The 24,988-nt window shown below is 35.4% G+C and overlaps 1 protein-coding gene across 11 annotated transcripts in view; it reads left to right on the top strand.

The window, feature by feature from the left end:
* Nucleotides 1–24,988, top strand: part of Orp8 (Oxysterol-binding protein-related protein 8) — a 298,051-nt gene that overhangs the window by 137,442 nt on the left and 135,621 nt on the right. The window contains exon 1 of one of the 11 annotated variants that reach the window (XM_085812026.1): nt 3,494–3,665. The exons of the other annotated variants lie outside the window; for them this stretch is intronic. Coding sequence (XP_085668152.1) covers nt 3,548–3,665 — 118 coding nt within the window. The 5' untranslated portion in view covers nt 3,494–3,547. Of the gene's footprint in view, nt 1–3,493; nt 3,666–24,988 lie in introns of those variants that run through there. 11 annotated transcript variants of the gene reach the window in all.

The raw sequence follows: 24,988 nt of genomic DNA, 5'->3' as shown, positions 1-24,988 counted from the left end.
CGCCGAACTAAACAGCAACTGAGAGTACATAGTTTCGGTCTTATATAGTTTTCCGTCCGGCCGCCAAGAAACCTCTAGCAAATTCCATTCCACGAAATTATTGGAAGACATATGCAGTCAAAGTTACATCTAAAGGCTGGATATAGTTATAGTTGCATATAGTATAAATTATAGTTTTTCAATTACAATACCCATTACAGTTACACAGGGATCGGACCAAAATGTTACCAGATCATCTCCAAGTTTGTCGACATTTGGATGTTTGTCGGCAAATTTGGCGAGAAAAATTAGTCTCGAAAACGATCGCCAGCTTGGTGATATCTCGCAAGTTTATCGAGATAGACATTTACTCAATGTTAAATGGACTTGCCGCTATATTCTTATCCGGCAAAGCTTCGGTTCTTTATATTTTACTGTTACATTATTTTTTTTTTTAAACCCTACTACAATTTCACATACATAATTTCACTATTTTTAGATAATTTTAATTGATTAGATAATAATTTCATTAATCATAGATCAAACATGTAGTGGATGACACTTGATGATGATACAGTTTTTTCACAAATTAAAAAACAATTTTTTAAAAAAATTTTTCTTTGTTGACCTAAGTAGGAATGAATTGACTTTAAAAAAAATATATATTACTTGTTTATTTACAAAACAGTTTAATAGTAATTTAGCAAAATTAATCTAAACTAAAAATTTGTAATTGCCATTTTTCATATAAATCTTAATAAACAGTGTAGAAACTTTGCAAAAATCAAGTGTTATATAAAAATTTAGGATGCAAAAATAAATTGCATCCTAAATTTCGAATGTACGTAATCGCCACTTTTCGTATAATTATTATTCAGCAAATAATTTTACCTTCAGGCAAGAAAAAATTGCTATAGTTTGTGACAGTCATTATTAAGTTTTACTAACAATTTTGAGTTATCCTTCTTGGCTCTCCTGTTTTATCCATTTTGGGTCATGTCAACAATAATCGCTAATGATCGGAAAGTTGTGTTAGTTTATTGGCATGCGGGTCTGTTTAAGTAGGAAGTTAATCTTAATCATAAGGCTACTGGAAAATAAGCTTAAATACTCGGGAACTCGTTTACATTTCTGGTGAGGAAACGGAAAGGAGAAGTCATAGTAGAGTCTGAAATTATAAATGACTGGTTAATTTGAAATAATAACCTTGTATGTTATTAAGGCAAACTTAAATCCAAATTTTATTTCAAATAGTCTTTCCAAATACTTCTCCATAATGTAATTATTTATTTTGGTTCTCTTCGTTCACTTTGTTGCTCTAGAATGCAAAAGTGAGTACAGGAGCACTTACGCATGAGTAGCTCTCCTTCAACAGAACGAGCGCGTCTGAGTAATATGTGGCTTCATTACGGAGCGCGTCTTTTAATTATGAAAACTTCCTGGCTAATTTCGAAAATGGCAAAAGTGAAAGTGAGGTTAAGTAGTGCAGTTATTAGCAGCGTTATACACAGCAATGTGATTGGAATGTTAGTCTACGTGAATCTAATTCGTCGAAGTCAGCTCTCAGCATATGGGGAATTTGCAAACTTTTCCCAAGGATTACTTTAATATTATTTCTCTCAAAAGCTCTTTCACTTTGCGCCCTTCAAAAGTTATCTGAAGCATCGTCCTTAAGGACTTGCTAGTCTCGGTCGAAACTGTATCTCGTTAGAGAATACATATGACTTTTGTTTAAAATTCCTGGCGATTAAAAGGCATATTGGACCTTGAATTCCATTAATATTTGCAGATTAATAAGGTGTTTTCATCTGTGTGTTTTAACAGGAATCTTTAAATGCGCAGATATTCAGTTAATAGCAGATCCAAGAAAGGATTTTAGATTCCTTCGGAGAGCTGAAGTCCCAGTTTTCAGTGGTTGAATTTCAGTATCCCATTTCTGTTGTATTCTTCTGTAAAAATTGTGTCAATTTGCTTTCGGAGTGAAGCTGAAGTTTTCGAGTTTCGATTCTTTCAACAAAATAGCCTTAAGCATATGGAAAAGTTTACAAAAATGGGGACTTTAATTTAAAAAAATTAAAAAGGTCCTCTAATCCCCCCTCCCGATATAGTATTTCTCACTGCTGCAAATTATTATTATTATTATTATTATTATTTTCATTTAAAGTTTATAAGACATTTTCTCCATCCTTTCTGCTTGCCTTCGTGGTATAACGGTGTTTTGTGTGTTATCTTTATTTCTTAAATATCATGTTCTTCGCACGTAAACCATAAAATTCAATTCAATAGCAACATCACAAAATAATTTAAAAAGAGCATTTTCATGTTTCGTGGTTCCAATTTATTACTTACATGTTGTATACAATATAAGCGTATACACAATAAATCATTTAATGTTTTACATATTGATTACAAACCTTAATTAATTAGTGTGTGTGTGTGATTATGGCAAAGCCTCGAGGGCTATCTGCCTAAGGGGAGGAATGCCTTCGTGGAGGACTTTCTAAGGAAAACTGGCTCGTATGCACGTTACACACGGGGAAAACCACGTTTATTTTGTGATATTGTCGTTGAATTGAATTTTATGGTTTAAGGAAAAACGCTTAAGACACTTTGTGCTCTCAACAGAATCCGAACCATGAATCTTCCACTTGCTTGCTGCCTTTCCTTATCTTCGGAACTGAAAAATGTCTTTCACCCGAAATGAGTTTTATTCATCTGGACATGCTGCATTGAAACAATTAAGAAACTGTTATTTTCGTAATCTGTGCTATTCTGCCTCCATGCATAATTGTAAACCTAACTATCCTAAAATTCGAGGCAACATCAGTGAAAGCTATAAACGATATCGACAGAACACTAAATCCTGAATTTACAGTATGTCTTTCATTGCCTATCTGTATTGAATATTTTGTTGCAGTATATAATATCACCGAGTGGTAAGTCACTTCTGTAACGTATTTTCGTTACGCCAAATTTTTTCTCGTTTGGAATTTACTTCAATTCTTTTCGAAAATATGGATGTCTTCAAAAACACTTCTCAAAGCATTTGAAGGCCATTGGAATCATTATAAAACTTGTACATGTATTTTGTATTAAAAACACTTTGCATCGATCGAAACGTCTTGTATTTTAAATCACACGCCCTGGCAACCGACAGCAATAATTCGGAGAATGCTTTCAAATTTTGTATAAACGATCTGGGAAGTTTGATGTCAAAAAAGTTAACAAAAAGGTTTTGAACAAAGAGACCCGAATAATTCTGGTAACCTTGAAAGCTTAGCTTCCGTATCGATCATTATGCTTAAAAAATGGTGCAAGTGATCAAAACTGATGATCACTTTTGCCATAGATCGAACTGAACCAGAAGGGGATCGACGCCTGCCAGTCAACGTGAATTACTCACAAAAGAGGAAAGATAAAAATTAAACGTTATCTGCTTTTTTCTCTTCGTGTTTTTTCTTTCCTTTCCTCCCCATTTATACAACAGAGTAAAGACAATGAGGAAAACATGGTTACAAGATACTCGGAGTGCGTGTTTCACTGTCATTGTCTGACGGAGAGTTAAGAGATGAAGTTTCGATCTGTGGAAAGTTTTGCGGCTTCATGGGACAGCTTTCTCGATAGGAGGTACCACTCGGGGGTCAAACGGACCTCACTGTCCATGGTCGGATTTTCGTCACAGCAAGGTGAGTTTTTTTTTTTTTCCCAAAGTCCAAAGGGATTTTGTCCGTGAAGGACTATTGTTTTTGTTTTGCGATTTTGCGTTGGTTCACTATAAATGTCCGTTTCACTTTTCAAACTGTTGCCACCAAATGTTAGAGTCCTGCATTGCATTTGACAAAATGAAATAATGAAGAAGCTATGCAAATGTATGTTTCTTGCATTTTGATAAAACAGCACGGTACCTAGAGCCATCAAAATTTGAATGACGTAATCCGACTGCGAATATGGGCATCTGGAAGCCTAAATTTAAAATTTGGAATATATTTTATTATCGATTTCATATTTTGTAAAACTTTAACGAATTTTTTATTATCAAACTCAAGGATTTCAAAGCGAGCGATGGCAACGTTGTACAGAAAAAACATTTTTATCTCCAGCGCGTGAGACTGTTTATCGGAAATTCTAAAGATATGCTCATTTTAATATTATTTTGCAATATTGCTCTTGAACTCAATTTTTATGGTTTAAGTGCGAAGAACATGATATTTAACAAATAAAGGCAGCACACACAACTTTAAAAAAACGCCCTTTTGGGCGCAATTTGAAATCTGAAAGTTTCCGGATTTTCTTTTTATTTATTTATTTAATTAATTATTTATTTTTGACAAGATTCAGTCTACATAATAAGATACGTCTTCTTCTATTAATCAACTTTGAAAATAGTTTTGCGACACATCTGTTTTATACTTTCAGTGGTTAGCTGATCATCTTACATCTGCACTGTTTTGCTAATCGCATGTTATGCAGCATCTGCATTGATTAGTTGAATTTGCCATTAATTTAATTTGCCAACCATGATTTTCTATAAGAAGTAATTTTTTTTTAACTGTGCATCGTTTAATGAATTAGCAAACGTAACGATCACGCTCATCTTTTACATTTATTTATTCACATTATTTACAGAAAAACAACAAGCTGCTGTCAACTGGTTTTACAAGTTTGGCTCAAATGTTTCTTGAAAACTGTTCGCTAGTTAATATTTAAATTATATTGTTCTTTAATAAAATCGGAATAACAAGTTCTTGTCGATTCGTTATACATGTTTGGTTCAGATTTTTCTTGAAAACTGGTTAATAATTAATATTTATTAATGTGATTGTTCTTCAATAAAATCGAAATTTGTGAAATTTTTATGCTTAGCTATCTCTTTCACCCCCAAAAAGTGTTGCTAATCATCATAGATTTAAGACGCAATTAATAGCAATTAATAACCATTTTAACGTAGCTAAAATAAAAGCTATGAAAGCTTTAATTTTTATAGAAATACTTGTATTTTTATCAAATTATTCGTTTATTAAGTTTATGCCAATAAATGTATTAAGGGTATATATAGTTTTATTCCCTTTATTAGCATACACTAGCATCAAACTCCTAACAGATTCTGCGAATTATTCCTGTGTCTGAAGTAATAACAGAGTCTTCGAAAGGTTTAAAGCAAACTTTTTATTAAATCAGAACTTTACCATAAAATCACGAATCGTGCTTGCAAATCAGCCATTACTTCTGGCGATGTAACTTACGGTAACTGTCAAATTCAAATTTAAACTTAATTTAGTAGTCAGTTAATTTTAAATTTTAAGTCGGCTCAGAACTTCTCACAGGCGTAACAAATAAATGTCGGCAGCAACAACGCGAAGCCGAAGAATTACAATCTTATCAGAGCTAGCGATATAAATAAAGTGGCCTGTAGAGGCTTTGTCTAATACAATCCGAAATCCATAGCTTAAATACTCTCAAACTGATTTGCATTCTGATGAAAACATGGAAAGAAGAAGTAATAGTAAAGCTGAAATTATAAATAACTGGTTATTTAAAATTTTATAATTAAATTACCTCAAAATTTTATGTGTAATGATGAATTTAACGGTGTATACTTCAATTTATACTTGAATATTGCTTCTCCTAATTATAACATTATGAATATTTTAGATGCAAATGTAATTCCAAATTTTTGGTCCATTTAGTTTGACATCTATACACATACGTTTTACATCAACACGTTTGCACACATACGTTCCTGTAAATAAATGCATAGTTGGAGAACATCTGTACACATATATGTTCATGTAAATAAATGCATCTATACACTTACGTTCATGTACGTACATTCTCGTACGTAAACATTTAGACCATCGGTTCTCAACCTTTTGACTAACGCGTAACCATCTAAACAAAAATTGAAAAACTTTAGTACCACCGCTACGTTTTACAATGGTTATTTTTCAGTTTGTCAATAGAAATACTGAAAAAAAAAGTATATTTTTCCATTTGCACAAGCCATTAATTATTTGTATTAACTATGCACAGTTAAAAAATATTGGATTAAAAATTGGTTACCATTTTAATTATCAAAATTGAAGTCATAATACTTTAATTCTAAGAGTTAGTGTGAAATTTGGGCCTGTTTAAGAGAAATAAATTTCTTTATGTCGGGTCTTATTTTAGTTAGTTTTAACCGTAAATTAGGATCCACTTTTAATTGTTTTGTATTTATTTTTCAAATATAACATGGAAAAAAAAATCCTTGTTCACACAAATAAGTTGTGCAGAAAGGCAATAAAAATTTAATAGCTTTATTTGAATTTTTTTTTTTTTTTTTTGTTTGTTTGTTGTTTTTGTTTTTGTTTTTGTTTGTTCAGCTAAAAGTTAACAAGTGTAAAGCCAAAAGTTAACAAATGTAAAGTTAGAGTTCGATCACGGAAAATTTCTATCAATTAGGTTCTTTTTCTTCACGAGATAAAATGTCAGGTATATTTAAATAAAATGGATTTCTAATCCTCCTTTTCATAATCATCGGTAAAAAATTACATATTGAAACTGTTTATCAGTGAAAAACATTGATTACGCAGTAGGATACGCCATCTGGTGAGATCCTTAGTATTTTTTTTTTTCGTATGGCTTTTACTAAAAGATTCCTTGTCTTATACCCTCGGACGGCCTCCAAACTTGAGGCGCGGTCGCTATACCTTTGTTACTAATTGCTGACTGCTTTTAATGCTAGAAGTTATGCCTGAAATACGGTATTTTTACCTTGCAGTCGTCTTTCCTAACTTTTAACCACTTCTCCTTCTTGGAGTACGCAGTAGGCGCAGCTTGTGGCCTTCTTCGTTTTTGAGCCATCCGTATATATAGCTAGTGCTTTCTCATCTGGCGGGGTGTTTTGTAGGTGTACTGTGTGCAATAAGTCCGTCTCTGCCGGGTGTCCTAGCATGATCGGCTTGCGCTTCATATAGTCTGTGTGGTAGAATGTCTTTTGCCGCAGAGAGACGTTATCTTCCAGGCGCAGTGTCTTTACTAATAATGATTGTCTCTTCACCAGAAGGTCCGTGGAGGTCTGTGGCATTTGCAGTGCCGCTGTTGGAAATGTTCTGTAACCTTTACATATTATCAATAGTTGCAGTCTTTGTAAATAGCCAGTTCTTACAGTGTTGCTGTTGGAAGCTAGGTCAAGGCTGTAGTAGGGTGATGCAAAAGTTTGTTACCATTAAAGTTCCTGGATTGTTGTTTTATTTATGTGCCACATGCGGAGACATGTTGCCATGCTGCAGAGGAACTCGCCCTTATTTAACTAAAGCTGTTTTTGAGACAAAGCAATAAACATTTGTTGTAGTTTTGATTCCGGGATCATTTGGAACCAATTCTTAATACATCACGCCAACGCATTTCCACTAAGCACTCTACAATATCTTGCGCTCGAATGTTCACCGTTTGGTCATTGGTACTGGTAGCTGACCAAGGTGCAGCTACGGTTTCATCATGTTTGGAATGCGGCAGAAAATCCACTTTTCATCGGAAATCACAGTGCGTTGGAGGAAACATGCATTATTGGTGGTTTTTAGCGATTGACGATACACTTTTCAATGTCGCTATCCTTGTACAAGAATTAAAGCATGCAAAAACACTTTTCAATTCATGTTGGTCTTTAACGCGTTGAATTGGTATACAGTACATCAACTTCCACTCGGTCAGGTGAAAATATCGAGTTCTGCCGAATCGTGAAGTACTTGGGGGGGGGAGGCCGAGTTCTCCCCAAACATTGATTAGCGTTGATAGAAAGATGTGCTCTTCCACTCTGTGCAAGTAAATATGCTCCGAATTCACAGTTATTTGTCTCCCTGAGTGGGGTTTATCGTCCAACCCAATTCCGAGAAACATCACCGTAGAATAACGAAATGCAGTCCCTTCAGCTTTCGTGTAGCCATTGTGACTCATATAAAAAGAAATTCTGGACTTTAATCGGTATTTATAACTTACCGTGTGTAATTTATATCAGTCGAACTGATAATTCTTATGAACGTCTGCAGCATTATTTAATTAATAAAAGATGCTTCTAATGCCATATGTTAATTACCTGGTACATTTTGTAAGGTTGCTATTATTACGTAGGCGGATCCAAGTTCCAAGCATCAGTATTTAAAAAGTAATTATTGCGGAGGGAATGTTTTATCTGCAGTGGTAGGCAGATAGCATTAGTTGTCTAGCAGCGGTTGTGAGGGTAGGTAGAGTAAGTTTGCAAACTCATCAGAGCAATCGAAATGGCAAGATGTTTGGAAAAGTGGTCTCGCTTAGAGGTGCGAGCTGTGATTCGTTGTCCTGATCGAGTATCTGGAAAAGTGGTCATATCAATACTGCCGATCCTTATTATTCCACTTAGGTTACTTGAAGCCACCCGACTTAAGCACCCGGGCATGTTGAGTGATGGTGTCATCCTTCTGCGTGGCAATGCCCGGCCCCATACTACTCGCCAAACTCAAGAATTGCTGCAAAAGTGGGAAATCTGGGTTCACCAACCGTACAGCCCAGTGATTATTTTCTTTTTTCCCGAAATCGAAGGAACATTTATCTGGAATAAGGTTCTCTTCAAACAGTGATGTGAAAACAATCACTGAGAACTGCATGAGCAGCGACATGATTTCTACAAAGCCGGGCTGATCCTGCATTCAAATAATTGCCTAAATAAATTTGGTGATTGTGTGGAAAAATGATAAGCAAGTATTCCTCCTAATTTCTTTTTGTATTTTGCGTCTGTTATTTATGAATAATTTTGTATTATCTTTGTAACCTTTTTTTTTTTTAGTTTAAAGAGACTTTGTCCCTGAAGGACTACTGTTTTCGTTTTGCGATTTTGCGTTGGTTCACTATAAATGTCCGTTTCACTTTTCAAATTGTTGCCACCAAATGTTAGAGTTCTGCATTATATTTGAAGAAATTGAATAATGAAAACGCCTTTTTGTGCGTAATGTATTAAATCTGATACGTAAGGTTCATTTTAAGATAATATTTACTTCCTGAGCAAGATAATGTCTTCCTTAGCGATTGCAGTTAAAACATTGGCTCACTATATAATTGTGGAAAAGCCCGTTTTGCTTATCACCGCAGGGTTGTTCAATAAACAGAAAAAGTCTTTTGATAATTCTTTTCTTTCTAGCATACGGTTCCGGCTATCTTTCAGCTGTTGAGATATTTATGTACACGTGTTTTTGCGTTATGTTTTTCGGTCTTGTTGCAGAATGGATACTCTGAACTTCATGTTAGTGGATTAGTTACCAGATTATTATTGGGTTTAATTACTTAGTATTGGATACTGATACTGATTGTTTGCTTAGTGTTTAAAAATGCGTCTGATTGTGTTCTACAGACTGCAGTATAGATCGGTGGCAGCGCAGGTGTGTGAGGCTCTGAGAAGCGGTAAGTTCACAAAGCTTCCGCTTAATTTAGTGAAATTAGTGATACGCATAAAATATTGGCTGAAACTTCTTTTTTTCCCCTTTAATATTTTATGTTTTTAACAGATCTTTCGTATCCTTTGAGCTAGTAAATTAGCTCGTTGCAAGTATTCTTAACTGCGAAAAATGTCGGGTATCATATTTCAACGGAAATATCCCTTTTGACCGTTCCCGAATCCATTTTGAATATTTTGTTGCTTGACGTCTGTACGTACAGACAAAATAAAAGACTCTGTTTTCCAAAACGGATTGTAAATTGGATTTTAAAAAGATTTTTTTCGTTAATTCTGTACTTATGTACATATGAATGTATCTCGCATAACTGCGAAACGATTAGCGGTAGAGAGTTGAAATTTTGTATATGAAACTGTTATAACATTTAACTTTGCACCGCCCTTTTTTATTGCTATCGGCAATACCAAAAGTGTGTGTATATATATATATACATATATATTATTATAAGCAAAGTTGTAAGAACAATACAAAAAAGACCAACATATGCATATTCAGTAGTTTTTACAAGTTCAAATAAAAAATTATATGTTAAATATTTTCGGAAATTTTAACACAGTTTTAAAAAACTAATTAAATTGAATGAGACGATATGCGAAATAAAATGTAAATTAGGCTACATGCGAAATAAAATGTAAATTATAAAACACAGTAAAATACTAATCGATGGAACAAGTTAAAGGAAAAAAATAAAACACAGTTAAAAACCAATCGATGGAACAAGTTAAAAAACATTAAAAATTAAAAAGCGGAAAATGGTAAATTAGCTCAATTCGAGGTCCACTCTGGCTTTTCAAGGGGAATTTCTGAGTGAACATCGAACCAAGCTAACTCCATTACGCGTTTCATCGAAACAGAGAATTGAAACTTTGCCTTACAAAAATCGTTTAATTAATTAAATAAACTGTCCTAAAAAATTTTTTTTTAGTCTCAATTCTCTATTCCAATTTACCGACGCGTCCGCACAAATTGACACATTAAGGTGTAAAAAATGTAAATGCAAGTCCGATGTACAGCAATAATAAAAATAAAAATAAATAGCGGTATGCTATTAGTCAAAATATACAATAACGTACGGGCTGGACCTGCAAGCTTAAAGAATTAAAACCTTATAAATGAATCTGAAATTAAATTTAAAGGAATAAGGAAAAAAATAAAACAACCAACAGTGTGGGTCTTGCTAAGACCAAGAAAATTTTTTTTTTAAGAAATATTAAAAAAAAAACAGACCTGTGGCAATGCTGTCTTCTCTTGCGTGGAGGAAAACAAAAAGGGGTCGTAATTCCCCTCCTAGCTTTTCATCGCTCTCCAACTTGCCGTGTGTCGTAGGAAGGGGCAAACAAGGTCACTGGGCAATAGCCAATGTCAAAAGACTGTCCGTTGGCGGGAACCCGCCTAAAGCTAAAGGGGGGCGAAAGACGTGGAAAAAGTTCAAAATGGCATCTGTCAAGTAGTTATATATATATATATATATTTGAATTTAACAGATATTCTCTATTCGTATTAAGCTAATTTAAAGTTAATATAAATTTATATTTTAAATTATGAAATTTAATTGCATGCAAATAAAAGATTAATTATTGCTGCGAACTAATTTACAATATCATTTAAATTCTGAGAGTATATGTAAATTAAGTTTCTAAAAACATGAAAAAATACGTAATATTCCAAAAAAATTAATCCCAATTAAATTTAACTTTACCATTTATTCTTATAATATATATATATATATATATGTGTGTGTGTAATTTGAAGTTAAGTAGTAAGAACAAACGAAAAACGACGTATTTGGTACCCACCCTGTTTACCCATCTTAAAAGTCTTTATACAGGCCTTTGTTTTCGCAGTCGTTGGTGGTAGTCATATACTTCCAATTACAGATGTGTTTTAAGTATCAAAAATATTCATGTTCTGGCAATGTCAAATTTTTGAAAAATTAATTTTCGGCAAATAAACGAAATCTAATTTTTTTTATGCAGTTTCCTGGTTTCTATACTTACATTTCGAAAAGTTGTGTACTCGTTATGAAGAAATAAAAACATAAGAAGTTTGATCCTGCACAACAAAGTTGAACGAGGTATTTAATTTCAAAATTCGCAACTTTATATGTCCTTTTAAACTTGCCGTGGAGGATCGGATCGAAAATAATGCGAGGAAATAAGTTTAAATGAAGTGCAGCAAAAATTGTGTATAATTTAATAGGCCGTGCAAAGAAGTCATGAGGTATTTACATCAGATTTTTTATTTCTGAAATAACGTTTGACTGTTTCTATAATTCACAGCGCCTTAAATGATTAGTAATGTACAATTATAAGAACTAAATAAATTCCTGTTTTTTCCTGCTTGCGGGAAGGGACAAAAACAGTTTATAGTGTCTGTGTTTTTGGTAAATTATTATATTAAATATTTTTTCTTTAACTTTCTTTACACATATAAGATATTTCTCCCACTTTCCTTTTTCACTTTTCCTTCGTGGTGTAGTGGTTCAGCACACTGAGCCTGTATTTCAGAGGTCCGTGGTTCGATTCCAGGCGAAGGCGGTTGCTATTTTTCATCTTTCCTGCTTCCAAAAGTATACCTAATGTCTCTACAGTGGCGCCCGAACTAAAAGGGTGTTGGGTGAGGATTCTCCACACCCAGAATTTGGCGACTAGGTTTCCCTAAAAACCCCAGTCGCCCTTTAAAAAGGGGACTATTGTTTCCCGCCTTCCTAGCGTGCCTTCGTGGTGTAGCACGTTGGGCCGGTATTTCAGAAGTCCGTGGTTCGATTCCCGGCGAAGGTGGTTGCAATTTTTTCACCTTGCCTGCTTCCAAAAAATACCTAATGTCTCTACACACATACTTCTTTCCTTTTCCGTATATTCCTCCGAGTCTCATGTATTTTGCGTGGAAATTTTGTTTAAATGATATCCTATACCCCCAAAAAAGTGCCAATCTAAGCAACATAAAATCATTTACTTTTTAAATTGCAACAGCACTTTGCTAGTTAGTGTAACTAAGTGAATTAAAGAATTCGTTTAAAAAACAAAAGGTAAATCATTAAAAAAAAAACTGGAAGATTTTGCTAATAAATAGTATTTCAGTGCTTTTTGATTTATACTGTTTTATGTTCAAAATGAAAAGGAAACAAATAGCCAAGTTTTTAAAGTTGAAATAATTTTATTTATATACTACATCTAGTTACTTAAATCATGTTCAGAATGGTTCTGACAGCGCTGGAAAAGAAAGATGATTGCTGGATAGTTTTATAACTATTTAAATTTCGCTAAAATTGCAGTAATGTGTATTGTCTCTCATATGTATTCTTATTGTTTCAATAAATGTATTCTTATTGTTTCAATAAATGTATTCTTATTGTTTCAATAAATTTAAAGCTCCCACTTCCCATTACGTTCGAGTGAGATTTGTCCATTAAAAAAATAGATGATAAAGAAAAAAAAATCAGTTAATAAATGAGTGTAATCTTTTGTTTACACAGTTCTCTATCGAGATTTATATATATATATATATATAAAACTGGGTGAAAGTGTCAGTTTGGTGTTCAAAAAGTGCCCATTTCGTGTATCATACTGAAATCTAAAAGATAAAAGACGGTAAGTGTTCCTTCTCTTCTCTTCAATAACTGGAATTTTCATTGAAAGTTTTAATGATAAAGATGAACCAGATAAAAGGCTTTCCTAATCTTGTGAACAGAAACTTCCTTGTACGAAGTATGTATTTAAGGAGTGTATGTAAACGGGAAAAATTTCATGTATTGTAAACGTGAATGAAGGATGTATCGTAAACGGGAAAATTTTCAAGTATCATATTTCAACGAAAATATCCATTTTGAACGCTCTCGAATCCATTTGAACAATGTTTTTGCATGACATATGTACGTACGGACAGAATAAAGGACGCTTTTTGCCAAAACGATTTGTTAAATGGATTCAGAAGAGACTTTTTCGTGACGCCTGTACGTACGGATATATGTATTATTTCACATATCTCAAAAAACGAGTAACCGTAGAATGTTGAAATTTTGTATATAGGACTATTATAGCGTCTAGTTATGATTTCCCTTTTCCCTTGAAATGGACCACGCCGAATATTTATATATACACTATCTACCAATAAGTATTTGAACACCTGTGATAGAAAAGCAAAGCAAAATTTATTCAAATTCAGTAGTTGGTAGAGCCTCCACGAGCGGCATCTACAACCTCAACCCTCCGTAGCATGCTCTCTACAAATACGTGTATGACTGCTATTAGAATCTTCTTCCATTTGCCTTGCAGAAGATACGTAGGGGAGTCAATTGAAAACCATAAAAGTAGAAATAAAAATCCGCATATGGCGCCAGTGAGCTGTAAGTTGGCATGCCTGCTTGCGATAGTATGCCGGATGTCTCCTAGGTGGCAGCAGCCGGCAGATGCACAAACATCGGCGAAACAACAGTTCCAAAATGGCAGCCCCACTAGCCACATGCACCAGCGAGGAGCAGCGTTCTGTGATTCGGTTTTTGCGAAGTGAAGGTGTGAAACCGATTGACATTTTTAGGCGAATGAAGGTTCAGTATGGAGATGCGTGTTTGTCACAGCCACAAATCTATGAATGGTGCCGGAAATTTGCAAATGGTGTTACGTCCGTGGCCGATGCTCCACGCCCCGGCCAGGCTCGGCGCGTAGTGACTCCAGAGACCATTTCAGCCGTTGAAGCCATCGTTTTGGAAAACCGCCGTGTGACAATAGACGAAATTGCAGCATGTGTACACATGAGTCATGGATCGGCACATCATATTGTGCATGATGTTCTCCAGTTTCATAAGGTGTCTGCAAGATGGGTGCCCCGACAACTGACGCCTGAACTGAAACAGCGACGTGTTGATGCGTGCGAAGACCTTTTGTGGCGTGCTGAACGTGACGGTAATGCCTATGTTGAAAAGTGATTTACTTCTGTACCCTGTGTGACCAATAAATAATATTTAAAAAAATAATTATGGTTTTCATTTAACTTCCCCTCGTATTTCAGTTCTTTCACCGATATTGGACGGTTGTTGCACTCCTTGATTCGGCTACCCAACTCGTCCTTCAGGTTTTTGATAGCGTTCAGATCTGGGCTTTAGGCAGGTCAGTCCATTTGGTTAATCCTATTGTCATCATACCAAACCATGGTGGATCTCATACCATGATGACAATTGGCGAAAGTAACATGGGTCTCTTAAAACTGGCACAACGTAGGAAGCACACCATAAACCAAAATAGTGCAGTAGGTGTCGGTTTTCAGTTTACCATTAATTTAGACCAAGGGTTCAGTCCCCCATATCGGGAGAAACACCCCCAGATCATAAGTCCACCTCCGTGGAACTTTACTGTGGGCACAGTGAATTTTGGCAGGAAGCATTATTGTGAAACCTATGATTGTTCTGAACTTAATTCGCGTTATCTGGTAAATCTTATTGATTTCCAGTCAGATTATAAATTTATTATCGTGTACCAAGATCATCTCGGTAATTTTTTAGTCCAAAGGGGCTTTGTCCCTGAAGGACTATTGTTTTCGTTTTGCGATTTTGCAATGGTTTACTATAAATGTCCGTTTCTCTTTTCAAGCTGTTGCCTCCTGCGTTATATTTGAAGAGATTAAATAATGAAAAATCTGCATAAATGTACGTATATTTCTCGCATTGTGATAAAACAACGGTACGTAGAGCCATCGAATTTTGAATGATGTAATCGTACTGCGAATATGGGCATGTGGAAGCCCAGATTTGAAATTTGGAATTTGTTTTATTATTGATTTCATAATTTGTAAAACTTTACCGAATTTTTGATTAACAGACTTAACGATCTAGAAGCGAGCAATGGCAATGTTGTGTAGAAAAAACATTTTTATCTCCAGCGCGCGAGACTGTATCGGTAATTCTAAAGATATGCACAATTTAAAACTATTTTGCGATATTGCTGTTCAACTGAGTTTTGTGGTTTAAGTGCGAAGAACGTGATATTTAATAAATAAAGGTAAGAGACAAAACGTTAAAAAAACGCTCCTTTGGACGCAATTAAAGAGCTGAAACCTATCAGTTTTTTTTTTTTTCCCCAAATATAAGTTTTTTAATGGCATTCCTTCATTATATTTTAAAAATAACATTTGTACTTTTCAGAATTGAACGTCTTTTAAATAATAGCTTATCATGACCATTTTCCCATACTTTGCCTAAAGCGCATTTGTCATTCTATAAAATTCCTATATTTTATGTACAATGCCTAGGTAAAGTATAATAACCGGTGGCCATAATTAAACTGACAGTGCTCACAGTGTTCTGTAGCGCGATCTATTTGCGAGAATGACGCCGCATTTTGTAGGAAGATTAAACAAGGCGGGAGACGAAGGATTCCGCGAAAAAAAATTAGTTCCAAAAGTCACCGCTAGAGGAATATTTGGCGTTGTGTAATAGAAAATAGAGTGTTAACAAATGCAAATCAATACGGAAATTATCTTTTATTTTGCATTCAAATGAGGTTCAATGTGGCTGCCGTTGTTGTGGACCACATATTGTATTCTGTGCACAGTATGCACAACAGCAGAAAGTAACATGTCTGCAGGAATCTCCCGTACATTTATCCTCCACACATATTATTTATATGTGATATGTTATCCTCCAACGTAGCCAGGTCCTAAACCACTCCTTGATAGGACTTAAGGTAACCCCATAGCCAGAAGTAGCATGGGGTAAGATCAGGCGACCGAGGTGGCCATGCAGTTGCAAAGTAGCGGCTAATGACTCTTTCTGTTGTGTATTTCTGTCGTAGCATCTGTTGCACCCGTACAGCAACGTGTGGAGGGGCTCCATCTTGCATGAAAATGATTTCCCGCAGGCATTGTCTTTGCTGAAGTGCCGGAATGACAAAGCTGTTCAACATGTGGCGATATTTCTCTCCGGTAACAGAACAGGTTTCCGGTCCTGTCGGGGTAATGTTCTCATAGAAGAAAGGACCTACAATAAATTTTATTCTTTATTAATTTGCATTTGTTAACACTCTATTTTCTATTACACAGCGCCAAATATTCCTCTAGCGGTGACTTTTGGAACTAATTTTTTTTCGCGGAATCCTTCGTCGTCCGTCTTGTTTAATCGTCCTACAAACTGTGGCGTCATTCTCGCAAATAGATCGCGCTACAGAACACTTTGAGCACTGTCAGTGTTATCTTACGTAAGGCGTTACGTTCGAACGATGGCTAGCTCAGAAGGGATTCGTAAGTCATCTACCCGATGAATTAACAGCAATCTTGTCATAAATGGAGCACTTCATTTAAACTTAAGCAAAAAGATTTATTTACACATAAAGACAAGTTAAAAGAATATAAAATATTTATCTAGCTACAATATCTATCTAGCCACATCATGCAAACATCGTGCTTAGCTAACTAAACCGGAACTGTTCGTTTTCCTCTGGCGTCCCATGACGTCAGTCTCGATCTGGCTTTTTATTCGCTGGCGTAGTGATGCCATTCCCAACATCCTCCCCCCTTTGAGTTGCTGTATAGCTACTCAAAATATTCAAGTCTATCAAGTTCAGTCTAAGTGGCATCTTAACAGTTCTACCAGCTCGTGTATTTATAGTCTTAGAACTGTCACATACATCGGAAACATCAGTGGGGTCCGGAGATCGGGGTGACCCAGAAATTTCTGAATGATGAGAGGTACTCATGTCGTCTCCACGATGAGAATCTGAAGACTTTACAGCAGATTGATGTTTTTGAGGATCACTTGGATGACATGAACCTGACAAATCATCATCTTGGATTTCTAGGGAAAACACTCGTTGTATCGGACGTACTAAATTGTTAGTTTGCGTTCTTAATCTAACTGTTCTCACTTTGCCGTCCTTTCCTGGAATCAGTTCCGTAACCCTGGCTAAAGGCCAATTCAATCTCTTTTTGATATCATCTCCTATCAACACAACGTCATTCACTCGAATATTTGGAAAGTGTGAATTTTGCTGTCGTTTCTGAATAAGTAGTCCTAAATATTCCTTTCGAAAACGTAGTCGGAGATCTTCCATTAATTTTGCACGAAATCTGATTCTTTTCCTGAGATGATTGGTGTCTACTGTGTCTACATCAGTTACATCTAAATTGGATCTATCGGTCAGAAACATGGCAGGTGTAAGTGGAACTAAGTCTTCTGTATCTTCGGATACATACGTCAGGGGTCGCGAATTTACTACCCTTTCACATTCGCACTTAACTGTTTCCAGTTCTTCATAGGTAAGAACAGCTCTGCCCAATGTTCTCCTAAGGAGTTCTTTGACTACTCGAACAAGTCTTTCCCACCATCCGCCCCACCAGGCAGCAGTGGGGGGGGGGATGAATTTCCATTCGATCTTCTGTATTTCTGTTTGTCGAGTTATTTTACTCCAATCAATTTCTAAAAAATTATTACAAGCTCCCCTAAAGTTTGTACCGTTGTCTGTATAAACCACTCTAGGTCTTCCTCTTCTAGCAACAAAACGTCTAAATGATAACAGAAAAGCATCAGTAGAAAGCGATGTTATTAACTCTAAATGAATTGCTCTATAAAGAACACATGTGTAGAGAACCATCCATACTTTGTCCCCACGTTTTACAAATAGGGGACCTGCTAAGTCAATACCAACTACTTCGAAAGCTGCAGCATTTTCCACTCTATCAGCAGGTAAGGAAACTGGTTCAGTGATGAGAGATTTAGTTTTGTATCGTCGACATTTAATACAGTCCTTCAGAACACTACGTATCGCTCTTCTTCCTCTTGTAATAAAGTACTTTTCACGCAATATGCTTAGTAATATCTGGGTTCCAGCATGACAGTTTTCTCGGTGAAAATATTCAATCAGTCTTTGAGTAAAGATACATTTATCAGGAAGAAGAATAGGTGAAATGAAGAAAGGCTTTTCTATGCGTTCAGTAATTCGAGTTTTAACTCTGATAATTCCGTTCACATCTTTGAAAACACACAAGTTCTGAAAAGAGGTTTCATTAGGAAAAAATTGAGCTTGCACATTACGAATAAGCAGAATTTCAGCATTTTCAATCTCCTTCGTTAGAAGTTCTCCCCCCCCCCCCCGTCTAGTATCATGACGCGATACTAGACGTCATGATACTAGAGATACTTACATTACTGATAAATCTCAATATCCATGCAACCATTCTAACTATTGAATGGAAATTTGAGAATTTAATGGCATACCACGGGACTCTCTCTTCCGACAAATTAATATTACATAACCTAACCTTTCTCCTTTCAAGTGTTATTTCGGGTGTTTCCGTTATCAATATTTCGGTGGCAGGCCAGTTGTCTCTTGCTTGCAACAACCATGCCGGGCCTTTCCACCAGCAGGATTCTAACAATTTCTTAGGGGAACACCCTCGCGAAATCAGATCAGCGGGATTCATTTTCCCTGGCACATGTCGCCATTCATTATTAGGAAACAAATTATTTATTTCTTTTACTCTGTTCGAGACAAAAACTGTCCAATCACCACGTTCTTTTAACCAGTATAAAGCTACCCTAGAGTCGCTCCAAAATATTGTTTTAATCTCATGGGCATTTAAAGCGTGCTTCACTGAATATGCCAACCTGGCACCAATGCAGCAAGCCATTAACTCTAACCTAGGGATCGTTACTTTCTTCAAAGGTGCAACTCCGGTTTTTGCTCTAACAAAGTAAATTTTTACCCCTTGAGAGGTTCTCGTTCTAAAAAAAATACAGGTGGCATATGCCTCTTTGCACGCATCTACAAAAACATGCATTTCAGTGGAATCATTTATTTCAACATAACGTGAGATTTCGATATCTTTTAATGCATCTATTTCTCTAAACCATCTTTTAAAAGACATTTGAATACTATCTGGTAAGGGAGTATCCCACTTTAGATTTAAATTCCACGTTTCCTGCAATAAAAGCTTAGGTGGTAAGATTGCAGGACTCAACAGACCTATTGGATCAAATATTTTGTGAACTGTAGCTAAAATGATTCTCTTAGTAAAATTTTGATCTTCACTTACAAGATTAAAGTTTAAATTACACTTTAGAGTGTCCTTATCAAGATCCCACAAAATTCCCAATACTTTCGTGACACCAGTACTATTAGAAACATACTTACATTTTACATTACTCTCCCAGTTTCTTAAATTAAAGCAACCCCGTGACAAAATATCTTTTGCATTTACAATAAAATCTTCCTGCTCCTCAATATTTGCAACACCAGAAACACAATTATCTACGTAAAAAGAATGTTTCAGTTTTTGTGCTATAGCATCAAATTCAGATGGTACATTATCTAATAAATGTGTAATTGAGGCTGCTAATAAAAATGGACTCGACTGTAACCCAAATACTACTCTGCGATGTCGGTAAACAATCTGTTCACTCTCGGACGGATAAAAAAACCGCAAGAAATCTCTATGTTGAGGGGCTATACTTAGCATCAGAAATGCTTTCTCAATATCTGAAGATAATCCTATTGGATGAATTCGAAACCTATCAAGTATCTCTGGAATTATTTCTAGTAAGTTCGGACCCTTATACAAAAGGTCATTCAAAGAGCATTTACCACTTTCTTGGGCTGACGCGTCCAAGACAGGTCTGATTTTTGTAGTGGTACTGTCCTTAATTACTGGCCGATGAGGTAAAAAATGTCCCGTCTCAGCATTATCAGTTACCTTTTCAATTATATTCAATTTTTCCCATTCCGGAAAATCGTAGTATATTCTTCTAAAAATGCTTTATCTTGTGCTCGCTGGCACATCCTTTTATGCCGCTTCCAAGTTAAATCTTTATTTGTCGGCAAATCGGCCACATCAGATTTAAAAGGTAAACAAAGTTCATATCTACCGTCTGAAAGAATTTTCACGTTATTTTTAAACTCTTCCAAAACTCTAGAATGTTCTAAATTCTTTCTATTATTTTCAATGGGATCTGAAATACCTATGGATTCTAAAGACCACAAATCTTTTATCGAATAATTACTAACATACAACGAAATTGCATTCAAAACAGTATCATCATTGCTATCTCCAAATGACTCATGTTTCCCAGTTAACACATGTCCTAAACAAGTGTCAATCAAAAATAACCCTGACTGCAACCGAACAGATTTATTAGTAAATAAACTGCCCACAATATCTGCTCCCAAAAGCAGACCGATCTCACGATCAGAAGAACCCAAATCAGACAAACTGACGCCTCTATCTTTCAGTTCATTAAGAATTTTACTATCGTTCACTTTTGGCACTGTGCCACAAATTTTGCTCTCGGAAAGTGCTTGGATTTGAAAGGAGAAAGTTTCATCTAATGCCGAAATCAACAAATTATAAACATCGTGAATCTGCGTTCGCGTTTCTCTTCCACCGAATAACGAATGCTTCAATTTAATTTGCCTTAATGGTTTTAAATTTAAATTCTCTACTAATTTTTTACTGACATACGAATGCTGAGAACCTGTATCCAGTAATGTGCGTACTTTAAGCTCAACATTCTTAAATTTAATTTTAACTATTAAATAAACTAATAACTATTAAATATTTTAACTATTAAATAATATTAGTCATTAAATAAACATTTTCTATTTTACAGTTATTAGTTAATGTACTGGTTTCAGTTACGTCCCTTTTAGACTTTTCATTTGCGCCTTTTTCTTGGCGATTGGGACACATTAAAGAATGGTGATTTTTATTACAGTACATGCAAGAATTTTTTACTCGACATGTTTTAAAAGTGTGTCCAAATCTGAAACATCCAAAACAGGCCCCTTTTTTAATTAATATATTTTTCTTAGCTTCCAATGTCATATTTCTAGCAGAAAAATATTCTTTAGTTGGGTGCCGTTTTTCACAAAAGAGACAGTTAAAATTGCGCTTACCTGGGCTCTCAGAATTTGATGTACTTACTAACGCAGCTGCGGTGGCGAAATCTAAATTTTTATTTAGTGTATCCTTTTTCTTAGAAATATGATTAGAACCAAACCCAGTGCGGGCTAACACGACCATCTCTTCTCCTTTCACTTGTTGTTTCAGAAAATTCATCAAATTTTCAAGGCATCGGTCATCAGGCTGAGGTGCTTCTTTTAAATTTCTGTTTCTCTCCCAAGCAATTAATACTTCTTCGGGCAGGCAGGATTCAACTAAAGGCGTTAAGAAATCACCATACTTCTCTTGCGTTCTTCCAAGACTTTCTAAAGCTCTAATCTTGGTTTCTAAATCATCGTAGAGAGTGGGAAGATCCGTCTTCACACGTCCACTGCTTGCATTACGCATAACCATGCTTAGAAGATCTCTGACGTATATCTGTACAAGTAAGTCTTCTCTTCCAAACCTCTCTCGAAGCTGGGCGATTGCTTTCGGGTAATTCGACGCCGTTGCCGGAAAGCTCTCCACTACCCGTGCGACTTTGGACTGAGGAACAACTGCTTGCAGGAGGTACTGGAATTTATCTTCATCTGGAATCGTCGGATCTTCATGGATCTTCGAAAACTGGCTCCAAAACGTCAATCAAAAATTCTTTTGCTTCGCCGTTGAATTTCTTTAGTTCGATCTTCGGCAGTTTAAATTTGCGCTTCTCTGGTAATTCAGTAGGTAAAGGATTCTTCGACAGCTTTTCGATTTGAGAAACACAGTTCAAAATATTTATCTCTATAAGGCTCAGACGAAATAAAATCTTCTTCATATAGCTTTTCAGCTTCTTTAGATTGTAGAATTAGTGACGTTACTTCCTTTTGGCAAATTTCAAGTCGATTAAACTTGTCTCTAAGCTGTTGTTCCAGAATCGAAAGTAGCTTCAAATCAGGAATATCTGATTTCAGTTCTGCATCAATTTTGTTTGCACATGTGGTAAAGGAAGTTCTTAGACATTTTCTTTCGGTTTTCAGCTGTGTAAGCTCCATTTTCAATTTATTTTAGCTGTTATCGCGCCCCACGTCTTGGCGCCACAATGATATGTTACGTAAGGCGTTACGTTCGAACGATGGCTAGCTCAGAAGGGATTCGTAAGTCATTTACCCGATGAATTAACAGCAATCTTGTCATAAATGGAGCACTTCATTTAAACTTAAGCAAAAAGATTTATTTACACATAAAGACAAGTTAAAAGAATATAAAATATTTATCTAGCTACAATATCTATCTAGCCACATCATGCAAACATCGTGCTTAGCTAACTAAACCGGAACTGTTCGTTTTCCTCTGGCGTCCCATGACGTCAGTCTCTATCTGGCTTTTTATTCGCTGGCGTAGTGATGCCATTCCCAACAGTCAGTTTAATTATGGCCACCCGGTATTTCTCATATTTCATACTTTGCCTGAAAACGCCAGGCATTCTGTAAAATGCGTAGATTTCTATAGAATGCCACGGCATTTCATACATTGCCAGTAACATACACATCAGATTTTTTAAGTCTACAGCGTGTAATATGATCTCTCTCAACAACATTATATAGTAATTAATCAATTTGAATGAATATTTGAATAAATATATTGGTCTTGTTTATTTATTTTATTATATTCATTAAATAATTATCATTTTTGCTTATCCTTCCTTTTTTTTTTTTTTTTTTTTTTTTTTTACGTGAAAATCTAATGTTCTTGATGTTTGCTCAAAAATCCACTGTAGGAGATCAGTCTGAAAGTTATTGACAAATGTACGAAGCCTAGAGCGGCTAAAATATAATGACTTTCTAACTGATAATCTCCGACGAAATTTGTAATGAGTAAACATCTTCAAACATAAGAAATTGCAGCTCTTTTTTTTTTTCATAACCATTAATAAAAAGTCTGGCGTGGACACCTCATGATTTTCTTGTACGCATATTAAATTATGCGCATTTTTTGCTGCACTTCATTTAAACTTATTTTCTCGAGCTAAGCATTTGATTCTAACTTAATTAACCGATCAAAATGACATCAAAGACTGCAAATTTTAAAATTAAATATTCCGGTCACTTTTTGTCATACAGGAGTCAAATTTGTCTTTAATTTTATTTTTTCATTACGTGTGTAAAATTTTCCGATATACATTACGAACAAAAAGGAACCGAGAGACTGCATAAAAAGTTAAATTTCATTATATAGCCAAATTATTATATATATATTTTTAACCTGAGGTTCCTAAAGTATGAATATTTTCGTTATTTAAAACGTGTCTATAACTGAAAGAATTTTACTAAGACCAAGGATTGCGAAAATAGTGGCCAGATAAAGACTTTTAATCCGGGTAAGGGAGTGGATATATATACTTTCGTATATATATTCGTATTTATATATTTCGTATATATGTATTCCATATACATATATACACTTTCGTATTCCCGATTGGAGTAAGAAATGAAATTGCACAGCTCGATGTTATAGCAGCTTTATATACAAAATTTCATCGTGGCTAATCATTGTTGAGTTATGAGAGACTAGAAAGCCGGGCAGTCATACGAAATGACCGCTGTTCTAGATATTATAAATTGTAGTTAAAATGATTTGTGCAAAGGTGTCTGCTAATTCAAACTGAATTATTCAGGGCAGGCGGCGAGGATGCCCCTTTGCTTACAGCCCCACGGGGTTTCCCCCTTCTACTTGCTTAATTGCTTAAAGTAGAGTGCAACGAAGGAAATTAAAAGATTATTCGCGGTACATTTCTTAAGAGCCACCACAAGCTCAATAAATAAAGGTGATTTAAATAATAAAATGTTAATTCACATGTCAAAGATCTCTATGTACACAACATTTCTTGTGTAGGTCTTTCCATCATTTTTAAGCTCGCCTTGCAGAGGACCATCCATTATTTTTAATTTTACGTCCGTTCTCTCAGGAACTCTTGAACAGGCAACATAAAGTTGACCGTGTCCAAATGCAGGCTGAGGTAAAAAAATGCCAACACGCTTAAGCATTTGCCCCTGAGATTTATGGATGGTCATAGCAAAGGCAAGTTTTACAGGAAATTATCTACGTCTCAATTGACACGGCAACCCTGTGCCGTGGCAACTTAACCCCATTGGCTAGTACAATTACGCAAGCAACCCATGAACTATCGGCGACAAACAGATACTTAGGCCGCATATAATAAAGATATTTATTTATTTCATTTTATTTCTTTATTCGTCGTTGCCGGTTTCTGCCGGTTGCATATTTCCGAATTCTATTATATATAGATGTTAAATTTATTTATTAAATGTTAAATGCACGCGCTCTTGTATTTTTAATTTTTCCGGCTTAGCTTTCTCATAATAGTGACGCGCTGCACTGCACGGGGAATAAAACAATTTACAGTTACGCAAGTAACCAATAAACTATCGGCGACAAACAGATGTTAAATTTATTTATTAAATGTTAAATGCACGTGCTCTCGTATTTTTAATTTTTCCGGCTTAACTTTCTCATAATATTCGTGACGCGCTGCACTGCACGGGGAATAAAACAATTTACAGTTACGCAAGCAACCTATAAACTATCGGCGACAAACACTTAAGCCGCATATATATAAGATACGTACATACAGAAGTCATGAAAAAAATCCGTTTGGGAATAAAGATTCTTTTAATTCTGTC

This window comes from Stegodyphus dumicola, chromosome 2 (genome assembly GCF_044657685.1).
Source record: "Stegodyphus dumicola isolate Sdum_Otavi_A_Nest chromosome 2, ASM4465768v1".
Taxonomy (NCBI): Eukaryota; Metazoa; Arthropoda; class Arachnida; order Araneae; family Eresidae; genus Stegodyphus; species Stegodyphus dumicola.
The sequence above is the reverse complement of the archived record's forward strand: the minus strand, read 5'-3'. Positions and strand labels throughout refer to the sequence as shown.